Source organism: Poromitra crassiceps, assembly GCF_964638095.1.
Source record: "Poromitra crassiceps genome assembly, chromosome: 6".
Taxonomy (NCBI): Eukaryota; Metazoa; Chordata; class Actinopteri; order Beryciformes; family Melamphaidae; genus Poromitra; species Poromitra crassiceps.
Genome location: NC_139627.1, coordinates 31,672,431 through 31,692,782, shown reverse-complemented (window position 1 = coordinate 31,692,782; position 20,352 = coordinate 31,672,431). Strand labels below are relative to the sequence as shown.

The window sequence follows — 20,352 nt, the reverse complement described above, 5'->3', positions numbered from 1 at the left end:
GCTAGCTTTACAATATAATATAATACAGTATGATATAATACAATATTATATATAATCCTCTACAATTATACAATCTAATTGTACAAAAGGCTATAGGCTATACAGCTTAGAATCTCGTAATATAATATAGTATAGTATAATATAGTATAGTATAATACAATATTATCATAATAATATATACACAATTATGCAATATAATCGCTACCATATAATACTTGCCTATTTCTTTAGTAGCAATAGGCAATATACAAGCCCGACCAGGCAACCTAGACGGGGGTAGCGTGCCACGCAAACCCACGGCTAGGGCCGGCCGCCTAGGCCGGAGGCAGCCCTGTAACGGAGCTACCTCCCGACCAGGGGAGAGGTGGTAGGCAGCCACCCACAGCCTTAGAGGACAACCCCGTTGCACTCTGACTCTCAAGTCCCAGGCTGATCGGAATGGCTGACTTACACACCTTCAGGCCGTGTACCTACCTCTCCTTTGCGTCTGTCTCTGATCAAAGTGGAGAATCCGAATCACGGAGCTCCGGAGCCGCACACCTGTCGAACCACGCAGGTTGCGAGAAGATCAAAGATGACGTATGGTGGGTCATGGCGCACCTTTATAGATGCGCAGGTGCCCCACGTCACGTATGTGACTACGTTGGTATAAAAACACTCGTCTGTCGCGGAGCGCGAGATCATTATTCACAGTTAAACTGCCACTGGCAGTCAGGAAGGAATGAAACAGAACAGTATTTTAAAATCTATTCTATGACACACTGGCAACCAGTGTAAGGACTTAAGAACTGGAGTGATATGAGTATAAGTATAAGTACTTGTACTTGAGTAGGATTTGTCAGTACTCTTTCCACCTCTCACTGCAGGTGTCGCATACTGTAGTATGTAATACCTAATATGTACACAGCCCTAACACACGTGACAAATTAATAGACAGACACAAGGTGGCAGCAACAGAAATGAAGTGGTTTTAGTGCTGACAGATTTGACTATCAATGAGCCACTGTTTTAAATTCTAAGTGAGCGGTATGTGTTGAGTTCTCTGATGAGTGTTGGAATATTGTTCCACTCTCGTGAGGCTCTAACAGAAAAGGCTGACTGGCTAATAAACATGGCTCTCCAGTGTGAAAGGCAAGTGTTTACGCCCTCCATCCACCCGACCACAACACCCTTACTGGCCATTGTGCTATTTCAATAGCAGACTCTATGTCAAGTCAAGTCAAGTCAAATTTTATTTATATAGCACCTTTCATACACAAAGGCAATTCAAGGTGCTTTATATAAGTATAAAGCTATGACGTGTACTATGACGTGTATAACGTTGATATCTAGAAACGAGCCATGTATTTTGGTTCAGAAATGTTCAAGATTCAAGATTCAAGATTTGTATTGTCACACACGTGTGAAATTCTTATGCTGTGGGCTCCGTTACAGACAAGGTGCAGTGAAATTGTTCACAGTGTCCATGTTCATATTCTCATCTGTGGATTGCAGAAACATACAATGCGGACATTTTATTCTGGCGACCAGGCTGGTTTATGTAGTATTACTGTGTGTGTGTGTGTGTGTGTGTGTGTGTGTGTGTGTGTGTGTGTGTGTGTGTGTGTGTGTGTGTGCGTGTGCGTGTGTGTGTGTGTGTGCGCGTGTGTGTGTGTGCGCGCGTGCGTGCGTGCCGCGTGCGTGCACGCGTGCATGTACAGGGCGGTAAGATCCCTATCCGGTGGACGGCTCCTGAGGCCATCTCCTACAGGAAGTTCTCCTCAGCCAGCGATGCGTGGAGTTACGGCATCGTCATGTGGGAAGTGATGTCGTACGGAGAGCGGCCATATTGGGAGATGTCCAATCAGGATGTGAGTAATTGAATCCTCCTTCATTTGACTTGTGCAGTGCCCTTTGTCACCGCTGTCATCTCTGCCTACAATACATGTGTGAATCCACAACAAGTCGATGAACAATTTCTTCTCCCGAGCCCTTCATCCCACTCCTCCATGTCCGCAGGTGATTCTGTCCATCGAGGAGGGCTACCGGCTGCCGGCGCCCATGGGCTGCCCTGTGGCCCTGCACCAGCTTATGCTGCACTGCTGGCAGAAGGAGAGGAGTCACCGGCCCAAGTTCACCGATGTGGTTTCTTTCCTGGACAAACTCATCCGCAACCCCAGCAGCCTGCTTCCACTGGTAGAGGACATCCAGAGGTAGATTGTGGAGTCCTAGCTGAGGACGGACACGTGTAATGAGTTGAACTGCACTGAGCTTAATTAAAGATTATAAAACGGATAGTTCCATGTCTTGATTGTGATTGGCTGGGAGCCATTGTAAAATACTCCATACCCACACACCTGTGACAGCAGCACAGTATTACCCCGCCAAACTGTTTCATAAGCCACAATATTGATCGGTGTATCAACGCACGTCGTCATATCTGCCAAAGAACTTAGATTGATAAGAACTGCTTGTTCCACTCATTAGTCCACTGCAGTATAATGACTGCAGCGCTGTTCTCTCTCGCTGTTCTCGCTTGTTCAACTCTTTGTCTGGTCCAGAGCAGAGATACCGGAAACAGTTATTCCGCCATGACAGTTGCCCGCATCGTAAAAAACATTTGTTTAGAGCCACAATATTGTTATATCAACAACTAGCCAACAAATATCAAAGCTGGTGGGCTTTATGGAAAGAGCTTGACTCGAACTGGTTAACAGCTATATCAAATTGGTCATTCAGTGGCGTTTTACACCCACGTAAATAACGCCAGAGGCTAACACTAGCTGTAGCATACTGTGAAGAACAATTTTTTGGCTGAGGACTGACTTGGCTTTTTGCTGTCAATAAATTATTGAAATGTGTTGCTGTCTGATTATTTTATGAAACCTCACCAGCTATATGTAGTAACCATTTTATAAAAGTAATAAACCCCTTGAGGCTGTGCTCTACACTGATTTTACAATGGCTAATGGCTGTTTAAGGCATGAATGAATGAATGAATGAATGAATGAATGAATGAATGAATGAATGAATGAATTTATTTGGTGATAAAATAAAATAACACAACAGTACATTATAGTAATGAAAGAACAGACAATATATCAATCACCGAGGATAAAAACACAAAAAGGTCCGAGGGCTTATTTCCATTGTGGTCCTCACATAAAACATATAGTAAGACGAGGCATAAAAAACAAAACACTTAAAACAATTGAAAAGAAACATAAAACACTCCGCTCCGTGTCGTGCTCCGTGCCGTGTTTAAGGCACTCCGCTCCGTGTCGTGTTTAAGGCACTCCGTTCTGTGTCGTGCCTTAGATCAGCCATTAGCCATTGTAAAATCAGTGTAAAGCACAGCCTCAAGGTTTTTTTTATTGCTTAATTTGACCTCTACACTCACTCTACTTGCTCCTAAAATGCCTTGCATCTCTCTCCTTAGGTCTTATTCTGTGTTTTATTATATGGTCATAGGAGTAACATAAGGGCACAAAGGCTCTAAGCTTTCCACTCTTTGTTGCTTATAATTTTTTAGGCTTGTTAGGCTAGTATCTTAGCTCTCATTGCAAGCCACTCTGAATAAAAGCATCAACTAAATGCCTAAAATGTGTGAGCTGATCTGATCAGATTTGAACTTAACTGGGCTTTTGATTGCATCAGTCTACCAGAGTCTCCAGGGGAGGTGATGGACTATCCAATGTTCATCTCCATCAGCGACTGGTTGGACTCCATTAAGATGAGCCAGTACAAGAGCAACTTTGTGGCAGCAGGCTTCAACACGTTGGATTCCGTCGCCAGGATGAGTATTGAGTGAGTTGAACAACCAAAACATAAAGTTATATCGTCAATGTCGTCAAACATACTGAAACCCTTAGCTGTACTATCAATTGCAGCCAATTTACGGAAAATTCTGCAATATTTCATGTTTTACAGTTGATTACAGTTGATCTTCTGTTTTATCATATGGCCCTATCTATATATGACAGTGGAAGCATGTAATTTTAAGGAAGAAATAGCTAATGGAAGGTCCTCACATACATATATTATAAGTGTGTGTGTGTGTGTGTGTGTGTGTGTGTGTGTGTGTGTGTGTGTGTGTGTGTGTGTGTGTGTGTGTGTGTGTGTGTGTGTGTGTGTGTGTGTGTGTGTGTGTGTGTGTTCCCCCTCTCGGCCTAGAGATGTCAGGCATATCGGGGTGGAGTTGATCGGTCACCAGAGGCGGATCTCCAGCAGTGTCCAGACGCTCCGCCTGCAGCTGCTGCACCAGCAGGAGAAGGGCTTCCATGTATGAGAGACGCTGTCTGGGAAGCTGCGTGGACAGACGGAGCAGATGGGAGCCAAGTCTAGACCAGAGACCAACCCCCTCACACAGAGACAAGTCTACAGTCTGTCTGTCTGCAAGTCTACAGCCTGTCTGTCTGCACCCCCCTCACACAGAGACAAGTCTACAGCCTCTGTCTGTCTGGACCCTCCTCACACAGACACCACATACGGTCTGTTGAAGCCTGGGGGTCATCGGATGGATGGCCTACTGCAGCAGACTGCCCTCTGGTGTCCCTCCTAACCAATGGAAAGCCAAAGTCATGTCCGCTTCTGGGTCAGGCATACGAACCAAGAGATTTCATCCGCCATTCTTTTTTCCATATACATTTCGTAAAATGCTTATAAAAAATAGTTTTACTGTCAAACCAAGCAATTCAGCTATATTTAGAATCAGGAGGGACCATATAACATTTCACACTGAACAGTTAATTTTGAGTAAATTCTGTAGAATATCGCAATATATCGCAATATGTATCGCATCGCAATATATCGTGATACAATCGTATCGTGACCCAAGTATCGTGATACGTATCGTATCGTGAGATCCTTGCCAATACCCAGCCCTACTGCCGCCCCTGTATATAGTGTGGGGCTAGCGCCCCTAGCGGCGAGGGGGTAAAATCATGTTATTCCTCCAGGATATTTGGTGTAGAAATAAAATACTAAAATAGTGCTTCTGTCAGGGCCCAGAGAGGTCTGGTCCCCCATAGTGAAAACCAAGTGGTGTCTGTGGCGGTGGTGTGTGTCATGATTGTGATGTCATTAGTGATGTCACAGTGATGTCACTTGAGCAATTGTGATGCATCAGTGATGTCACCAGTGACCATACGTAGCCCCGCCCACTTCACCCAGTTGTGTTATGACTTCCTGTTCAAAACACCACCTGTTTTACCTGGTCACTAGTACTGTACTGTCACAGGAAGTGTCAACACAATAGGAATTAACTGGCTGAGCCCTGTGTTGGAACATAAGGTGAATATAAGTGGTGGGAGTTAGGCTGATCCATCAGAAATTTGACAGAATTATATCTTCCTTTTTTTTGTCTGAATGAAATATTCTATGGTCGCTCCTTCTAAGTATAGATGAATCGCTTGGTTTGACCAAGTAAAACTTTTCATAAGCATTTTATGAAATGTAGATGGAAAAAAGAATGGCAGATGAAATCCCTTGGTTCACACGCCTAACCTGGAAGGGGGCGTGACTTTGGCTCTCTATAGCAACACAGACTGTTTTCTACTATACACCACCCCCTCCCTTCCCCTTTGCCCCATAGACCTGCTTCTGCCAGACAATTATGAGACAGCCCAGTAGACTCTTTTAAGACTGGCCCCAACCGTCAATAACGGGGAATGTAATGCCTTGTTGCAGCAGCAGTACTTTCTATATGGAGCAACAATATCTAGAGATGTAGATTTGCGAACATAATCTACCGATTGTTTTTGAGGTTTTTTTCTTTTTCTTTTATCTCCATGTTTTGTGCTCATGTAGCTGCTATCAGGTGTGCAATCGCAAATGTTTGCCCTTTCTGGAAAAATATCCTCCAACCTTTTTATTTTAGTGTTTGACAACTACAACTTCTAATGAAGGTATTGTTCACGTCGCTTTATATAGTCTCTCTCCAGAGATTCTGGTATGCTAATACTTGAAGAAAGAACTACGAAGCCAGTCTTGAGGATTTCTTGAATGTTTTAAAAGTGTATAGATGATTTATCGATAAATATTATCATAACCTAATATCTATCTGTGTGCAGTCCTGTATGTGAAGCCCTAGTAAATCTGGATCTTATTTCAAATGTTTTCATTCATTTATAAATTTTAATCCAAATAAGCAATACAGTAATATGCAGTCACCTCAGTATCTCAAAGAAGGATTGCCAATTGTGAAAGGAGAAAAACTCTTAGGGGCATCTAGACATTAAAAGATCACACAACTCTATCCACCTCTATTTGTATCGTCACATGCAAAGACTTGGAGACCCATTGCATCCCAATAGTCACTCCTAACTCCTTTTTCCTTCCTTTTCCTTGACCTCGCCGGAAGTAAAACACTTTTTTTTTTTTTTTTTACGTAGGCTACATTGAAGACCCTGGCAAGCAAAATGCATCAAAACCTTCCAACTATGTCATTTTGGGTCGTATGTGCCTAATTGTAAGCATTTTTTTTTTGCAGACATTAGTTTCAACTCAAATCCTAAATATTGCAATTTCCTTATTTTTACTGTTTGCTTGGGTTGGAGTGGGCCGTACTTAGGGCTCAGCCCGGCTCACTATGTTTAAATCTGATCACGCCATATTAATCGATGTTAAAGAAGCTCTCAGTTGTCTGTCAAGTGTTTTTATTTTTATTTTATTTTTATTCTGTGTATTTTCTCTTGTGAAGCACCTTGGGATGTCAGTTTTGATTTGAAAGTGTGCTATACAAATACAATTCATTATTATTATTATTATTAAACCTGAGACCGACCCCCCTCCCCAGCCTGAGACGATACTCGCACATGCGCTGTGTCATTCGGCATTTGCCAGCGCAGGGACTGTGACTCACTCTTGGGCTCAATTCCCCCCCACCCCCTACCCCCCTTTGGCATTCCAGCGCGACTCAGCCGTTGCCAAGTGCCCACATTCGGTCTGCAGTTAGGAAGCGGGTTGGCGAGCAACCTCAAGCTCCAGGGAGACAAATGTTTTACTTCCGGCGGGGTCAAGGAAATTTGGATAACTATGTATGTCAAGAAGGTCGCAGATTGTTCTGAAACGTAAGGTTTAGTTTTGTCAATCAAATACTCTGGTGTCGCACAATATACGTCACACCATCAACAACGTGGACTGGCGGGATAGACGTCACTTATGTGACTGGTTGTGCGTAGTCTTTCTGATTTATAACATAGTGCCACAGTTTTACCACAAACTGCGACTTTCTTGACTTGCAAAGTTATCTTTTACATTGACAAACATGACGTGTACCCCGTGGCACAATTCAAACAGGATCAAACAAGTATCGTCTCTCGCTGTTCACGCCCATTCATATTTTTTCAGACGCTGGTACCGAGAGAAAGGCAGGAAGTGACATTCACTTTGGCTCTCTATTATATCATCTTGTTGGGTGGATGTTAGCTTGCCATTTACCTTGTATGCTAGCTAGCTAACGTTAGCTACTAACTGTCAAAGTCAGCTGCGTGTGTCTGTGCACATTAGAAGCACTCTGGGCATGATATCCCAAGCCCTCCGCTATGAAAAAAAAAACTCTGTAGACACTGCACCTATAATTCTATACTCAACATCAGCCTGGATTATTTGGAGCATGAATGTTACTGCCTAAACATACACAACCTCCACTGTCTTAACTATGAACGTTCACAAAACCTCATCTGTTAGATAATGATAGTCAAAAATCGTCATTGGACCTGGGACGACCAGCTGATCCAACTTGAGGGGGTCAGCACATCCCAGACGCAGAGGTATTGAATGGATTTCAAGGAGTCATCTTACCCCAATCTGAATTTACAGTGTGATTCATGTCAATATGTTGGGCATGTGTGGCAATATGGGAAACCAGTGTACATAAATGTGGTCTGAAATGAAGTGTTGGATCTAACAGTAGTTGATGTCAGATGTTTGCCATGGAGACAGAATATACTATGTAACTAGTTAATATTCCATGTGTAACTAGTTAATATACCATGTAACTAGTTGATTGAGTTGCAGACAGCAACAGTAGCTAGAACCTGGCGGATGAATACTGGCAAGGCACTAGGTCTTATTGGTGTGTGTGCAATAAGAAAGAGCTCAAGGAAAAGAAGGCAGAGAGAGAGATAACTAACACATCCTGCAACATTATAGCTCACCGCAATCCAATCACCAGAATAAAATGTCTGCATTGTACAATCTCAATGTAAATTTGAAACAAAATTTCTGCCTTTTAAGTTTCTGCAAACCTACAATCTCAATGTAAATTTTAAACGACGATTCATTTGAAAACCTTACTGCCTTTCCAAACGTTAAATGCGAATAAAACAACTTTGGTTATGTTTGGGCAAGTAAAACAACGTTGGCTATGTTTAGGCTAGTCTCGCTGGTCAGCGATGGGCGGCGCTTAGCGGCAGTGCCCTTGGAAAATAGTTTCAAACAATCCAACTTGCAGTTTTCAGCGTGTAGCAACGAGCTAGCGTGTAGGTTTCTGCCGTTAGCTTACTAGCTAGTTAGCGTTGTTTTCCCTGAGGCGGCAGGGGACTATTTACAGCAACACACAGGGAGGAGGGAGCGGAAGCCACTGATTGACATGGTCGGAGCCAATGACAGAGCTTCTTAAGCGGGGAGCGGAAATCCGGCAGCGTCTGAAACCGACGCCTCCAATGGGAGAGCAGAGTAGAGCAGGGGAGGGTTTATCCCAGTTATGGAGACCTGCGGCGCCAGACTCCTCGGACGGAAGGGAGAGGAGGCTGGCCAGCGAGACTATGTTTAGGCAAGCAAAACAACGTTGGTTATGTTTAGGCAAGTAAAGCAACTTGGTTAAGGTTAGAATTTGGGTTAGGCTTAAATAACAAAAGACATTCACGGTTGAAATGTACAGTATACTTTGGAAACTCTGAGGATCGAAAATGGTTGTCCGGTATGAAAGGCAAGTGTTTCTGCCCTCCATCCACACCGACCACAACACCCTTACTGGCCACCGTGCTATTTTGCATATTTTTGGTTCAGAAACGTTACGTTACATACATATTCTATGTACCCATGGATTGCAGAAACATACAATGCAGACATTTTATTCTGGCAACCAGGCTGCTCATCATGAGTCGTCATAACCTCAGCAGTAACACACACACACACACACACACACACACACACACACACACACACACACACACACACACACACACACACACACACACACACACACACACACACACACACACACACACACACACACACACACACACACACACACACACACACACACACACACACACACACAGCCTTACAGTCAAATTAGCCCAGAAAGAAACACTTAAGGGTTCGGAGGTGTAATAATCCGATGGACCTTGAATCATTTGCCATTAGTTTGAGTTGTATTCATATTCCACATGGAAGCCCCTGTAGAGCTATGGCAAGCCATTTTAACATTTAATAGCTAAGTTTGACTATCTGGAATTAACATTACAGATATCAACAATGTAATTTTGACTAGTCGTAATTTAGGTGTTTCTCAGATAATCGACTATCAAAACCTAGTCGACACTGTGCCTCGTAATCGCCTAATCATTCATTTGTGGTTTAGGAATAAACAAAATAAATAAATTTAACATAGATTAGTTTGAACAATCATTTTCTACATGATGCCAGGTTAAATAAACAGAATTGAAGGTATTTATGTCTTATGTTGTTCCTGCATTCAAACAGTTGCTATCTCCAGCTCAGACAAGTTGTTGGGGTTTAGCGGCTCATTTGTAAAGAGCCAATCAGGACTCTGCTATTTCACATCCCCCCAGGTTGTTCCCGCCTACATTATTTAACCCTTTACTGGATGTTTTTGAGACCTTTTTGACCACAATTGATCATTTTTATTGGGCGAAAAAATTATGATATATCGCCCGTGACTATTAGCCTTATCAACTAGCTTTTGGGAGTAGTCGATGACTACTAAAATACAGTAGTTGTGAATGCACTATGCATTGTGACTAGTCAAAACTTTCATTCAAGAGATCTATAACGTCATTCTCCCAGTCAATAAGAACAGTTCAGATATCCACAATGACATTCTTCCTACAGTAGAACAAATGACATCACTTTTGCCATTCATGGGGTTTCTACAGATATCTACAATTCAGTTGCAGATATCTACAATGCACATTGCGGATATCTGCAACCAGTTCAAGATATCTACAACTCGTTCTTCTGACTAGTTAAAACATAATTTAGACAATGCAGATATTTTGAAATGGAATTATGACTAGGTAGCAGTTGCAGATATCCTCAATTCACATAATTGCAGATATCGGCAACTGAATCGTAGATAGGCATGAAAGATGGTAGGCATGAAGATAGTAATGAGAAACCCCATACACATTAATGGAAAAAGTGACGTAATTTGTTTTTTTACTAGGAAGAACTGAATTATGGATATCTGCAATATACATATATCCTGGCTAGCTATTCACTGTTAAAACAGCTTGCCTACTATAGCTGTGGGATTTCCGGTCGCAGCGTAGATACTTACCCAGGGCTTCAGGAGTAGGAAGGATGCGTGCGTACGTACAGTACAGTACAGTACACACACACACACACACACACACACACACACACACACACACACACACACACGTAAATACATAAGTATACATGCAAACACACATACTCGCACACATCTTCACCACCCTTATGGAGAATATGAGATGCTGTTTGTTTAGCATGTCCTACTGCTGAGCAATGGTAGAATGTTCTTTTGTACAAAGTACAAGTATACTTATAATTCTTGTATTTTATTTTTCTATAATTTCCAAAGAGATGTAGATCTTGCACACTGTAAGAGGCAGTACAGCGGATATTTATTTGCAAATAAAGGTGAACAGTTCTGGTGGTTGACTGTTGGTTTTGTTTTATTCACGTTTTTGAACTGCATGATAACTATACACATCTTTATCGAGTGAGGGTGCATCATTAGAAGGTAGAGTTTAGACTTTCACGTTTCAGGTCCCTTAAAGAAAAAACACATGAGTTTCACATGTGTCCTCATGAGTTTCACACGTGTCCAGGGCCGTAGCCAGGGTTCTGAAACTACCGCCGAGCAGGTTTCAGGCCAAAAATTCATGCCAAAATGATGCCTACAAACACAATCCAAACTATACACTACACACAAACTCATCTAAATTATAATTAAATATACATACTGAGGGACATTTTGGAAAAAATACTCTTAACTCTTCATCAATCAGTTTAACTCTTCTGTGTGTGTCTCTGTGTGTGTGTGTGTGTGTGTGTGTACCTGAATTCATAATCAACAATAAGCCACTCAGAGTTTACTCACGACATGAGACATATACATACCTGGGGCATAAATTTAATGTGGCAGGAGAGTAGAAAGATCAAGTCGATGACATCATATCTGAGTATTCCACCAGAGTCGATCTAATAGATGCATCGCCCCTGCCACTCATCATGAAATTGGAAGCAGTCAGGCAAATAGCACTTTCCAAGGTCCAGCACTTGTTTTCCAATGTCCATATTCCAGGTAAGTTCTTGCGTGTATTGAATGATAAAACCGTACGTTTGGTAAGACAGTGGGCTGGGCTGAATACTCACTACACATATTTTGTTCCATAGTAAACAGGAGGGTGGTCTGGTGGTCCCAAATCTTGAATGGACTTACCTTTTTTTATTTATACAGGGGGAGTCTCACTGAGAGCAATGCTCTCTTTTTCAGGAGCACCCTGTTCACATTCACACACACATTCATACCTGGAAGCTGCCCAGTACAACCACTTATTTTGCTATGAGGCTCGGCCATCTTTTAAATATGCAGCGGTGACCAACATGTCAGGGAGCTCGCAAGAGGTTCTTTGTTCCTGGACCTAAAAAGACGCAAAGTCCCGCTGGCACGTGGGTCGGATCCTAGCTTCCTGGGCTTCAGGAGGAAACCCAGCGGAAAGCTGGACAGTCGCTCTCCTGGCTTTGGTGTGTGGTCTGACTGGCCGGACTTGAACGATCTACAGTATGTGGCTGGGCCAAAGTCACACTGGAGTGGGTGGGGTCCAACTCTGAGGCAGTGAATGTCTCGGAGGAGATTATATCTGACCCCAGCATCACTGTGAGAGTGACCGTGTACATTTGTGGATCAGAACATCAGCTTCCACTAACAAATGCCCGAGGTCACCTCTTGAGGGCGCAACAACGCAGACAGCAACAACACTGGACTGAGTTTAAACTTCAAGGGAAGCTTGCATGCCTTCCTGTAGCAGATCACTCTGTCTCTCATGCAGTATTTAAAAATCCAGCTGTAGACGAGAGCATTGTCATCTTCACTATAAAGCCGAGACTACAGGTTTTACCAACCAAGCTTAACCTTTCCATCTGGTTCCCTGACAATCATGCTCCTCACTGTATACATCATGGTCACGAACAGTTAACTGAAACCATTTCCCACATCTTAAATGGTTGCCATGCATACAAAGGGCTCTACATCTGTAGGCATGATAGAATAGTGGATTTGATACCAAAGGATATCACATCTATTTTTAGATCTATCTCGCTCTATAAACATTCCAGTGTGAAGCCGAGCATGTTCAGTCTGTGTAGTGACAATTCTGATGTGTTCTCTAATATTCTAGCTAACACTCCTGATGTTGTTGTTGTCAATGAAAAGCACAGAGAGGTATTTATCCTAGAGGTTGGCTGTACCTTTGACCACAGCCTAGAGGAGGTCTTTCTGACCAAGATGTTAAAGTATCAACAGCTGATGCAGACCATTTCACAGCTGGGCTACAGTTGTAAACTTTTCGTTTTCATATTCGGTAGCCTGGGTCATGTTCACAAACTGGTTGTGAGAGGCCTCCAGATGGCTGGACTACCTAAGAGAAGTGCCAAACAGCTAGCAAGGTATTGCTCAGTCTCTGCTATTATTGGTAGCCGCTCAATATGGAGAAGGCGCTGCTTTTTGTATCCTTGAAGTGGATATATCTTGTATTACAGTGTAACTGTATTTGTCAACTTGCCACTGCCATCACCCTGTGTGTGGTGTTCCTTTTTTGTTGTTGTACGCATTATTGTGGTTGCCAACTAGGCACTTTTGTAACTGTCTCCCAGCATCTGACTGCATTATTAGTGTTTATGTCCTTTGTACTCTGTATTTATGTGGACATAAATAAATAATTTAAATGTGTGTTATTAATGGAAGTGTGGCAGGGAAATATTGGTATAGTAATATTGTATATACGGTAATATAGTAATATATACATGCATTACCTTTTGGAATGGAAGACTAGCTGGATCCTCCTCTTGGCCAGAGAGGCATCCAATCACTGCTCGTCCACTGTTATTCTGTCGGTCTTGGCTCACTGAAATGATATAAAATAAAAGACAGATACAGACACACATAAGTTCAGTTTTAGTTATGATGATGATCAGTTAGTGCAAATGTGGTATAGTAACATTATGTACATGCATTACATTTTGGAATGGAAGATCAGCTGAATCCTCCTGGCTAGAAAGGCATCCCACAGTACTGCTTCCTCTCGGCTGCTCCTCCTCTGTGCTTGTGTCTGTCTCCTCCTGGGCTGTGGAGGGGGCAATAGAGAAACGTGGGGACACAGTAAGGCAAGTGGTCGGAGGAAGACTGACAGTGTCACAACACCATTCTGCTGCTCCCACCTGAACCTACAAACCTGCTTCTCATCACCAATCAGCACTCCTGCCAGCAATCAGCACTCATCTCACCCACTATAAGAACCATCCTCAGTCATCAGTCTTCGCTGGAACATTGCCATTGCACGGTTTGTGATCCTGACTCCAGCCAGTGTTAATCAGAGTTGTTGCGATAGCCTATTTTTGATTCCCTTTTTGATCTGCTGCCTGTCTGCCTGTTAGCCTGACGTCTTTTCCTTGTGTGTCCTCAGGATCATCAACCTGCGGACTTGCCACCCAGAGCTCAACCTGAACATTTCAAAAATAAATACTTTGTAATTTTTTCCTCACCTGGTTGTCCGTCTGCTTTTGGGTTCGACCCTAACTCATGACAGACAGAGGGGAAGGCTGAACTGATTTAGACTGACACGAACATGTCAGGTAACTATTTGTACGCAGGAATTTTTCTGATATACAAACTTTGTGACAGTCTTTGTTTTCGTGAGTATGTGTCTAAGTGTATGTAGCCTATTAGTTCAAGTGTTCAATAAAGATTATGTGTGCACATCCAAACTGCTTTGAGGCCAGGTGCTGGATACAGATATACATAAGGGTTGAAAAAGTGAATATCCGCACACTGGAGCAGCTCCAAATATTTAATGATGACTACAACAACGTTTCAACCCCCGCAGTGGGTCTTCATCAGGCAAATTGGTTCAAGTGTCTGACATGGTTTATGGACATAAAGTGTGTTCTGGGGTGTCCTTGTGTGTTCCAACAAGATGCAACAACACACAATCCAGAGCAGGGCATGTATAGTATAACCAGTAACATTTTAAATAATCCTAATCAGAGTACTTTAGGGTTTTTTGTTATGTTTTCTTTCATTCTTTTAATTGTTATAGTTGTAAGATTATTTTTCAAATCTGTTCATTTGAAAATGTGTAAATAGGTACTTCATCAATGCAAAAAAAATATTGTGGAATTTCATTTTCAGAAATCCTCTCTCTTCTTGCTGTTTACATGTTAACTAGCTAGTTAGCTTAGCTGTAAGACTAAAGCAAGGCTTAAACAGAATAATCATGGTCACGGGCAAGGTTACTTTATTTGTACCCATAGGTAGATTTGGTTGCAGGGAGAGTCACACAAATGTAAGACAGACAATAGGCAGCAGACAGACATAAAAGTACCAAGTGCCACAGTTCTAAGTGTAGCACCCAGTGGTGTCATGCCCATTGTAACTGAGGGGGCAATTGCCCCCTCAGATTTTTGAGAGGTAATTTTTTTTTTTTTTTTTTTTAAATAAACATAGGCTATAATATTATAGGCTGTGTGTGGTAGTTGAAACATAGTTTCAAGTTGATGTTTATTTATGTTTGTAGTTAAAACAAAAACATAAATACTGTATAGGCTACATACAGTACAACACAAAAGGCTGTTATTTACCCTTTGTCACCACCTGGTGAGTAAATATATATAACTAAAACCATTAAAATTGACAACCGGTCCGCGACTTTTTTTCCCATGTATCTACCAGTCCTTGGCACAAAAATGGTTGGGAAGCCCTGCTCTAGAGGACACTAGATGAGACTAATGGAAGAGAAAAGATGTCTACCTTCTGAAAAGGCAATACCAGCCAAAATAAACATTGTGTTACATTGCTTTGAAACGTGTGGTCTCCCATTTTTTGTCAAGTCCATTGAGCCTGGGCAGTGGCAATGTACTTAGTCTGGTGATTATGGATCTTTCCAGGAGGCTGAGAGCAGTTTGGAAAATAGCCTTATGGTTACACCTGCTCACTCTGTTAATTTAAAATGAGATCTAAATCTGGCTTCCAACCCCCCAATTTTTTTTTGGCGCCGCACTTTGTGCGCCGCCAAAAATTCGCCGCCGCCCTATGGGCGGCACCAGAGTTCGCCCCCTCAGATTTTTGGCTTGCATGACGCCCCTGGTAGCACCCGACCCATGTAGCTATTAAAGTTACTGAATGAATAAAGGGTGTTGTAGTACTATGGGCGGGGCCCTGGGTACTTTTATCTGTGGATGTCCGTGTGACCTGTATAACAAAATAAATGTACTGGTGTAAAACCTCTTGCATTAATAATGGTTTACAACTAAAGGATGGTGCCTCCACTTAGCAGGAAAACATGATATATAGATCTCTTTTTGAACCTACTAAGAATTACATTTTTTAACTCCTTTTCCCTTTAAATACACCTTAATGAACTGTAAATATGACACACACAGTATTTTAAATATAAATACTGAATTTAGTAAAAAAATAAACATACAACAGATACAAAACAAATTACGCTAATACAAAGTATGCTGTGAGACCTAAAACAAATGGCCGCTTCACTTGCCAAGCAAGCTGAAAAAAAAATGTAGCACGTGCACCAAGCCCCCAGGAATAGCGCTGGGCTGTGAAGCCATTTGAACATGGTGGCGAAGCTCTGTATTGCAAGTCACGTGACGCCATGCAGCCCAGAAAGGAAAATTCCCATCCACTTGCATGGGGACCCCGGCAGCTGTTAAACCCAGGGGAATTTTTTCCGGGTGTCACTCAAAGTATAAAACGACTCTTTTAATTATCAAATAATTTTGTATGGGGTCATTTTTTCTTCAGAAGCCACTAAGAGCCGTATATGGGTGTGTTTTCTTCTTTTAATACATCCATGGGTGGGAGACGTCATGGAATACGTCATGGCGCACATGCGCACTTCGCCTTGGGCCGCATGGTCAGGAAATAAAACCAAGAAGAAAACCAGCCCATGATGGCTTCATGCGCCAGTGAGCAACCTCTGTCCGAATGCATGGGTGGGCGTGGCTCGTCCCCTATCAATTATTTTAATACATCCATGACGTGCACTGTTGTTACCAAGCCCCCAGGAATAGCGCTGGGCTGTGAAGCCATTTGAACATGGTGGGGAAGCTCTGTATTGCAAGTCACGTGACGCCATGCAGCCCAGAAAGGAAAATTCCCATCCACTTGCATGGGGAGCCCGGCAACTGTTGCATGGGTGCATGGGTGGGCGTGGCTCGTCCCCTATCCAGTTCTTTTAATACATCCATGGTTGTTACTCACAAGTCCTTTGGTGAAACAGGGCAAAAGATGGGGTAACCTGGCGATGTAAGGTGAGGGGGAAGCAATATTTTTTTTCCCATGATGGCGAAGGCTAGGTGAAGGCATGACCCGCCCCTCTCTGCCTCTGATTGGCTGACTGTACTCGGCTGCTCCCACCTTCTTTCCAGGCGAGCCAGAAGTATCTCAAACGTGAGCAGCAGGTGCAAAACAATCATTAAATCAACAAGCATGAGATACTTCATTATATGGAACATTACAATTGCAAACCCTATATCTGAGTTATTTAGGCCTACTTAGCCTATTGCACAGACGTGTAATTTTTTCTTGTCATTCCAAATTTAATCACATTGTTGCTCTGAGATACAGTAGAGAGGGGATCGAAAATACACTATGGATTCATGCAGAGATCGGAAAAGTACACACTTTCTTTACTTAAGTAGAAGTACAGTTATTTGTGTAAAAAAGACTGGTAAAATAGAAGTACTGATTCAATTTAATTACTCAAGTAAAAGGAGAAAGTACAGGCTCTGAAATGTACTCAAGTATAAAAGTAAAAGGTTTTCTGTGCAAGGCGAATAGAAACTCACGTCATATTAATATAATTCAAATACTATTCAACTTAAAAGCCCCTTCAAAACATATTTTAAGATGCATAAAGACTATACTTTAATCTTCTAGTCTTAATCACTATGATCCTCTAGCTCAGAGAGTTGGATTGCTCTCTAGCAGTTTGGAGCTTGTGGGTTTGAGCCTCAGTGACTTTTGAGTTTGTGGGTTCGATCCTCAGTCAGTTTTGACTGTCGACAGCCAGAGGAAAGAGTCATTTAAAGCCCTGAGAAAACCTGATTCAATCAGTCTGACTTGGTGGCTCAGAGAGTAGGGTTGCTGCCTGGCAATATTGAGACCTCAGCCACTTTTGCGGTCGTGGGTTCGAGCCTCAGTCACTTTTGAATGGTGACAGGCAGAGGCAAGAGACAAGAGCTGTGAGTGTGAAGGGCAGCTGGTGGTGTGAAGGAATAATACACACAGAGACACCAGGGCCACAGGTTGTGGGTTCGATTCCCGCTCCGCTGCCACTACCTGGCGCTAAGGGGGGGGGGGCTGTTCTCCCCCCCTGACCTCTGTAGAGACATGAGCTGAGGGTTATGAGACAGAAGACCACAGAGAGCTGAATTTTTACTGACGTCGGAGTCGTGCATTGCTGCGCTAGGCGTAAAAATAACTTTTTGAAAAACTGCTCTAGACTGAGTATATGACATGTCTGTCCACAGTCCATTTCTGTGGATCTGTAGGAGGCGCTGTGTCGCTCTGTGTATCTGCCTGTAGGAGGCGCTACACTGGTGATGTTAAAGACAGGGCAGTGCTGTAATGTCTCCTCCATCGGGAATCGAACCAACAGTCTACCTGTCAGACAGAGACAGTGACAGAGCCGCTCAGCCGACTGAGCTATGAGCAGTTGGGAGTTATGCTTCTGATTTCTACACACTGTATTCACAGACAATAACACAGCATAAAGAGTGAGACAGGTGAGATGTGTACCAGTGAGTTGAGCTAGAGTCAGGGACTGAATAGTCTCCTTCCTCAGCTTAGTTCTATCAGTGTTCAAACTACTGGTGATGATAAAGAAGGATCACTGCTGCAACTTATAATGTGAGTACTTTTTAAGAAATTGCCTGAACCAACAACCTTTGCATATCACACAACATTCACATGTTTATCTGAGTGAGCTATAATCCACTTTCTCTTAAGCTCTTATCATATTTAGTCAACCTCATCCTGATTTTATTTAGTCAAGTTTTCGTCGACTAAGTGTCTAAGTATTTTCATCTCATCTTAGTCAAAGAAAACCGTAACTATTCATTAGAATTTAATTAATTTATTAATCTGTTATTCTGGAATTGTTTTAAGGTTTGAATGTGCAATACAGACACTGTTTAACTACATCTTCTCTTCTGATTGGATCTCTTCCCAATTCGTCCCACTTTAACATTTTTAGTCTAGTTTTCACCAGTGAAAATAGGTAGTCGACTAACATTTTTCCTCATAGTTTTCGTCTACAAAATCAACACTCCACCTAGTGGTGCACTCCTCTTCCAAACTCACACACTTTTCCACAACTACACCATGTAGGCTATCTGAAACAATGTTTACTTACTGTCAATCTCATCAAAGTTTCTGAAGACCATCTCCACGTGATCCGACTCCATAAAGCTGCATTTCCCAATGAAGGGCTGGGCAAACACCCCATACTGATACATATTTAAATTCAAATACATGTCACTCTTGTGTTAGAATGAGTAAATGAGCATTGACACTGTTTTTATATAACCCTTGATCAATTCTCATTCATCTTTTATCTTTTCTTTTTTATTTGTCTGTAGGCTACACATACGTGCACTGCCAGGTGCATGGTCCCTAGTCCGATCCCTCACGAGTCCGACACCTCACGAGTCCGAAAAAAGAGGCATTGGACAGGGGATCATGTCTATGTTCCCCGGCTTCTATATTCCCCGTTTTTCACTAACCCTAAACCTAACCTCCCCCAGACCCTAACCCAAAACCTAACCTCTCCCACCCCCACGCCTAAACCTAACCTCCCCCAGACCCTAACCCAAAACCTAACCTCTCCCACCCCCACGCCTAAACCTAACCTCCCCCAGACCCTAACCCAAAACCATGAGGTGTCGTCGGACTCGTGAGGTATCGGACTAGGGAGCAGTCCCCCACTGGGTGAAGAGTAGCGGCAGCATTATAAACCAGACACCAGACTATATCAAAAACATAAACACACAGTGGCGTCTTTCATGCATGCTAGCAAGCGAAACTGCTGTCTGTCTGACCACAGACTGTAGAAAGAGACGCAGGATAGCCAAGCGAATGTGATTGGATGAACGTTTGACGCTACGCCAATCACAGGCAGAGAGGGTGCCTCCAGCCTTCGCCATCATCCGAAAGAAAATATCGCGAGGGGGAACGATGAGTGAGATCGACGCCGACCACCGACGGGACCCAGTCCTGAAGTATGATAGCTGAGCCTGGAGATGTCTTCTCTCTTCCAAAAGAGTCCAAGGAGAGCTTCCTGGTCCTCAGTCTAACATGTACATGACAGTGTTTCTCAGTCACTTGAACTCATATTAAAACTCATGTCGAGCTTCAAACCAGTGAAAAGCATCAACACACACTACCAACGCACACAGTAACATCAGCCTGCTACTACAGTTAAGTGTGAGCTAATATCACTAGCATGCTAATCGCTAATAGCATTTTACTTTACACACTAAATAATGATGAAGTGCCACAAACAATACACACACAGAGGCTATTTACCTTCTGCAAGTTGCAATATATCCATTAACCTTCGTAAACTCTGCATCCACCTCATTAACGGACATAAAACTCTCCGGCAACTTATACAATGTTCATAATGTTCTGCTTTCCTCTCATCTGACAAACAGGGTCTCCTCTAGCCTAGGTAAACCCAGCCACCACGTGACCTGCTCTCTCAGTTCCCAGTCACTAGCATAGTGACTGAGAACAGGTCTGAGAGCAGGTCACGTGGGGGATGGGTTTACCCAGGCTAGGTCTCCTCTACATCCCGCCCCTTCACCTCTCTGATTAGATAAACATATTAGTAACAACCA

At 42.8% G+C, this 20,352-nt stretch overlaps 1 protein-coding gene across 1 annotated transcript in view; it reads left to right on the top strand.

Moving 5' to 3' along the window:
- Nucleotides 1-4,267, top strand: part of LOC310777843 (ephrin type-A receptor 6-like) — a gene marked incomplete at both ends in the record, with an annotated part of 350,777 nt that extends 346,510 nt beyond the window's left edge. Inside the window, 4 exons of the mRNA XM_083638194.1 lie at nt 1,701-1,850; nt 1,999-2,192; nt 3,637-3,786; nt 4,153-4,267. Of these exons, the coding sequence (XP_083494320.1) occupies nt 1,701-1,850; nt 1,999-2,192; nt 3,637-3,786; nt 4,153-4,267 (609 nt within the window). The remainder of the gene's footprint in view (nt 1-1,700; nt 1,851-1,998; nt 2,193-3,636; nt 3,787-4,152) is intronic.
- Nucleotides 4,268-20,352: the final 16,085 nt, after the last annotated feature.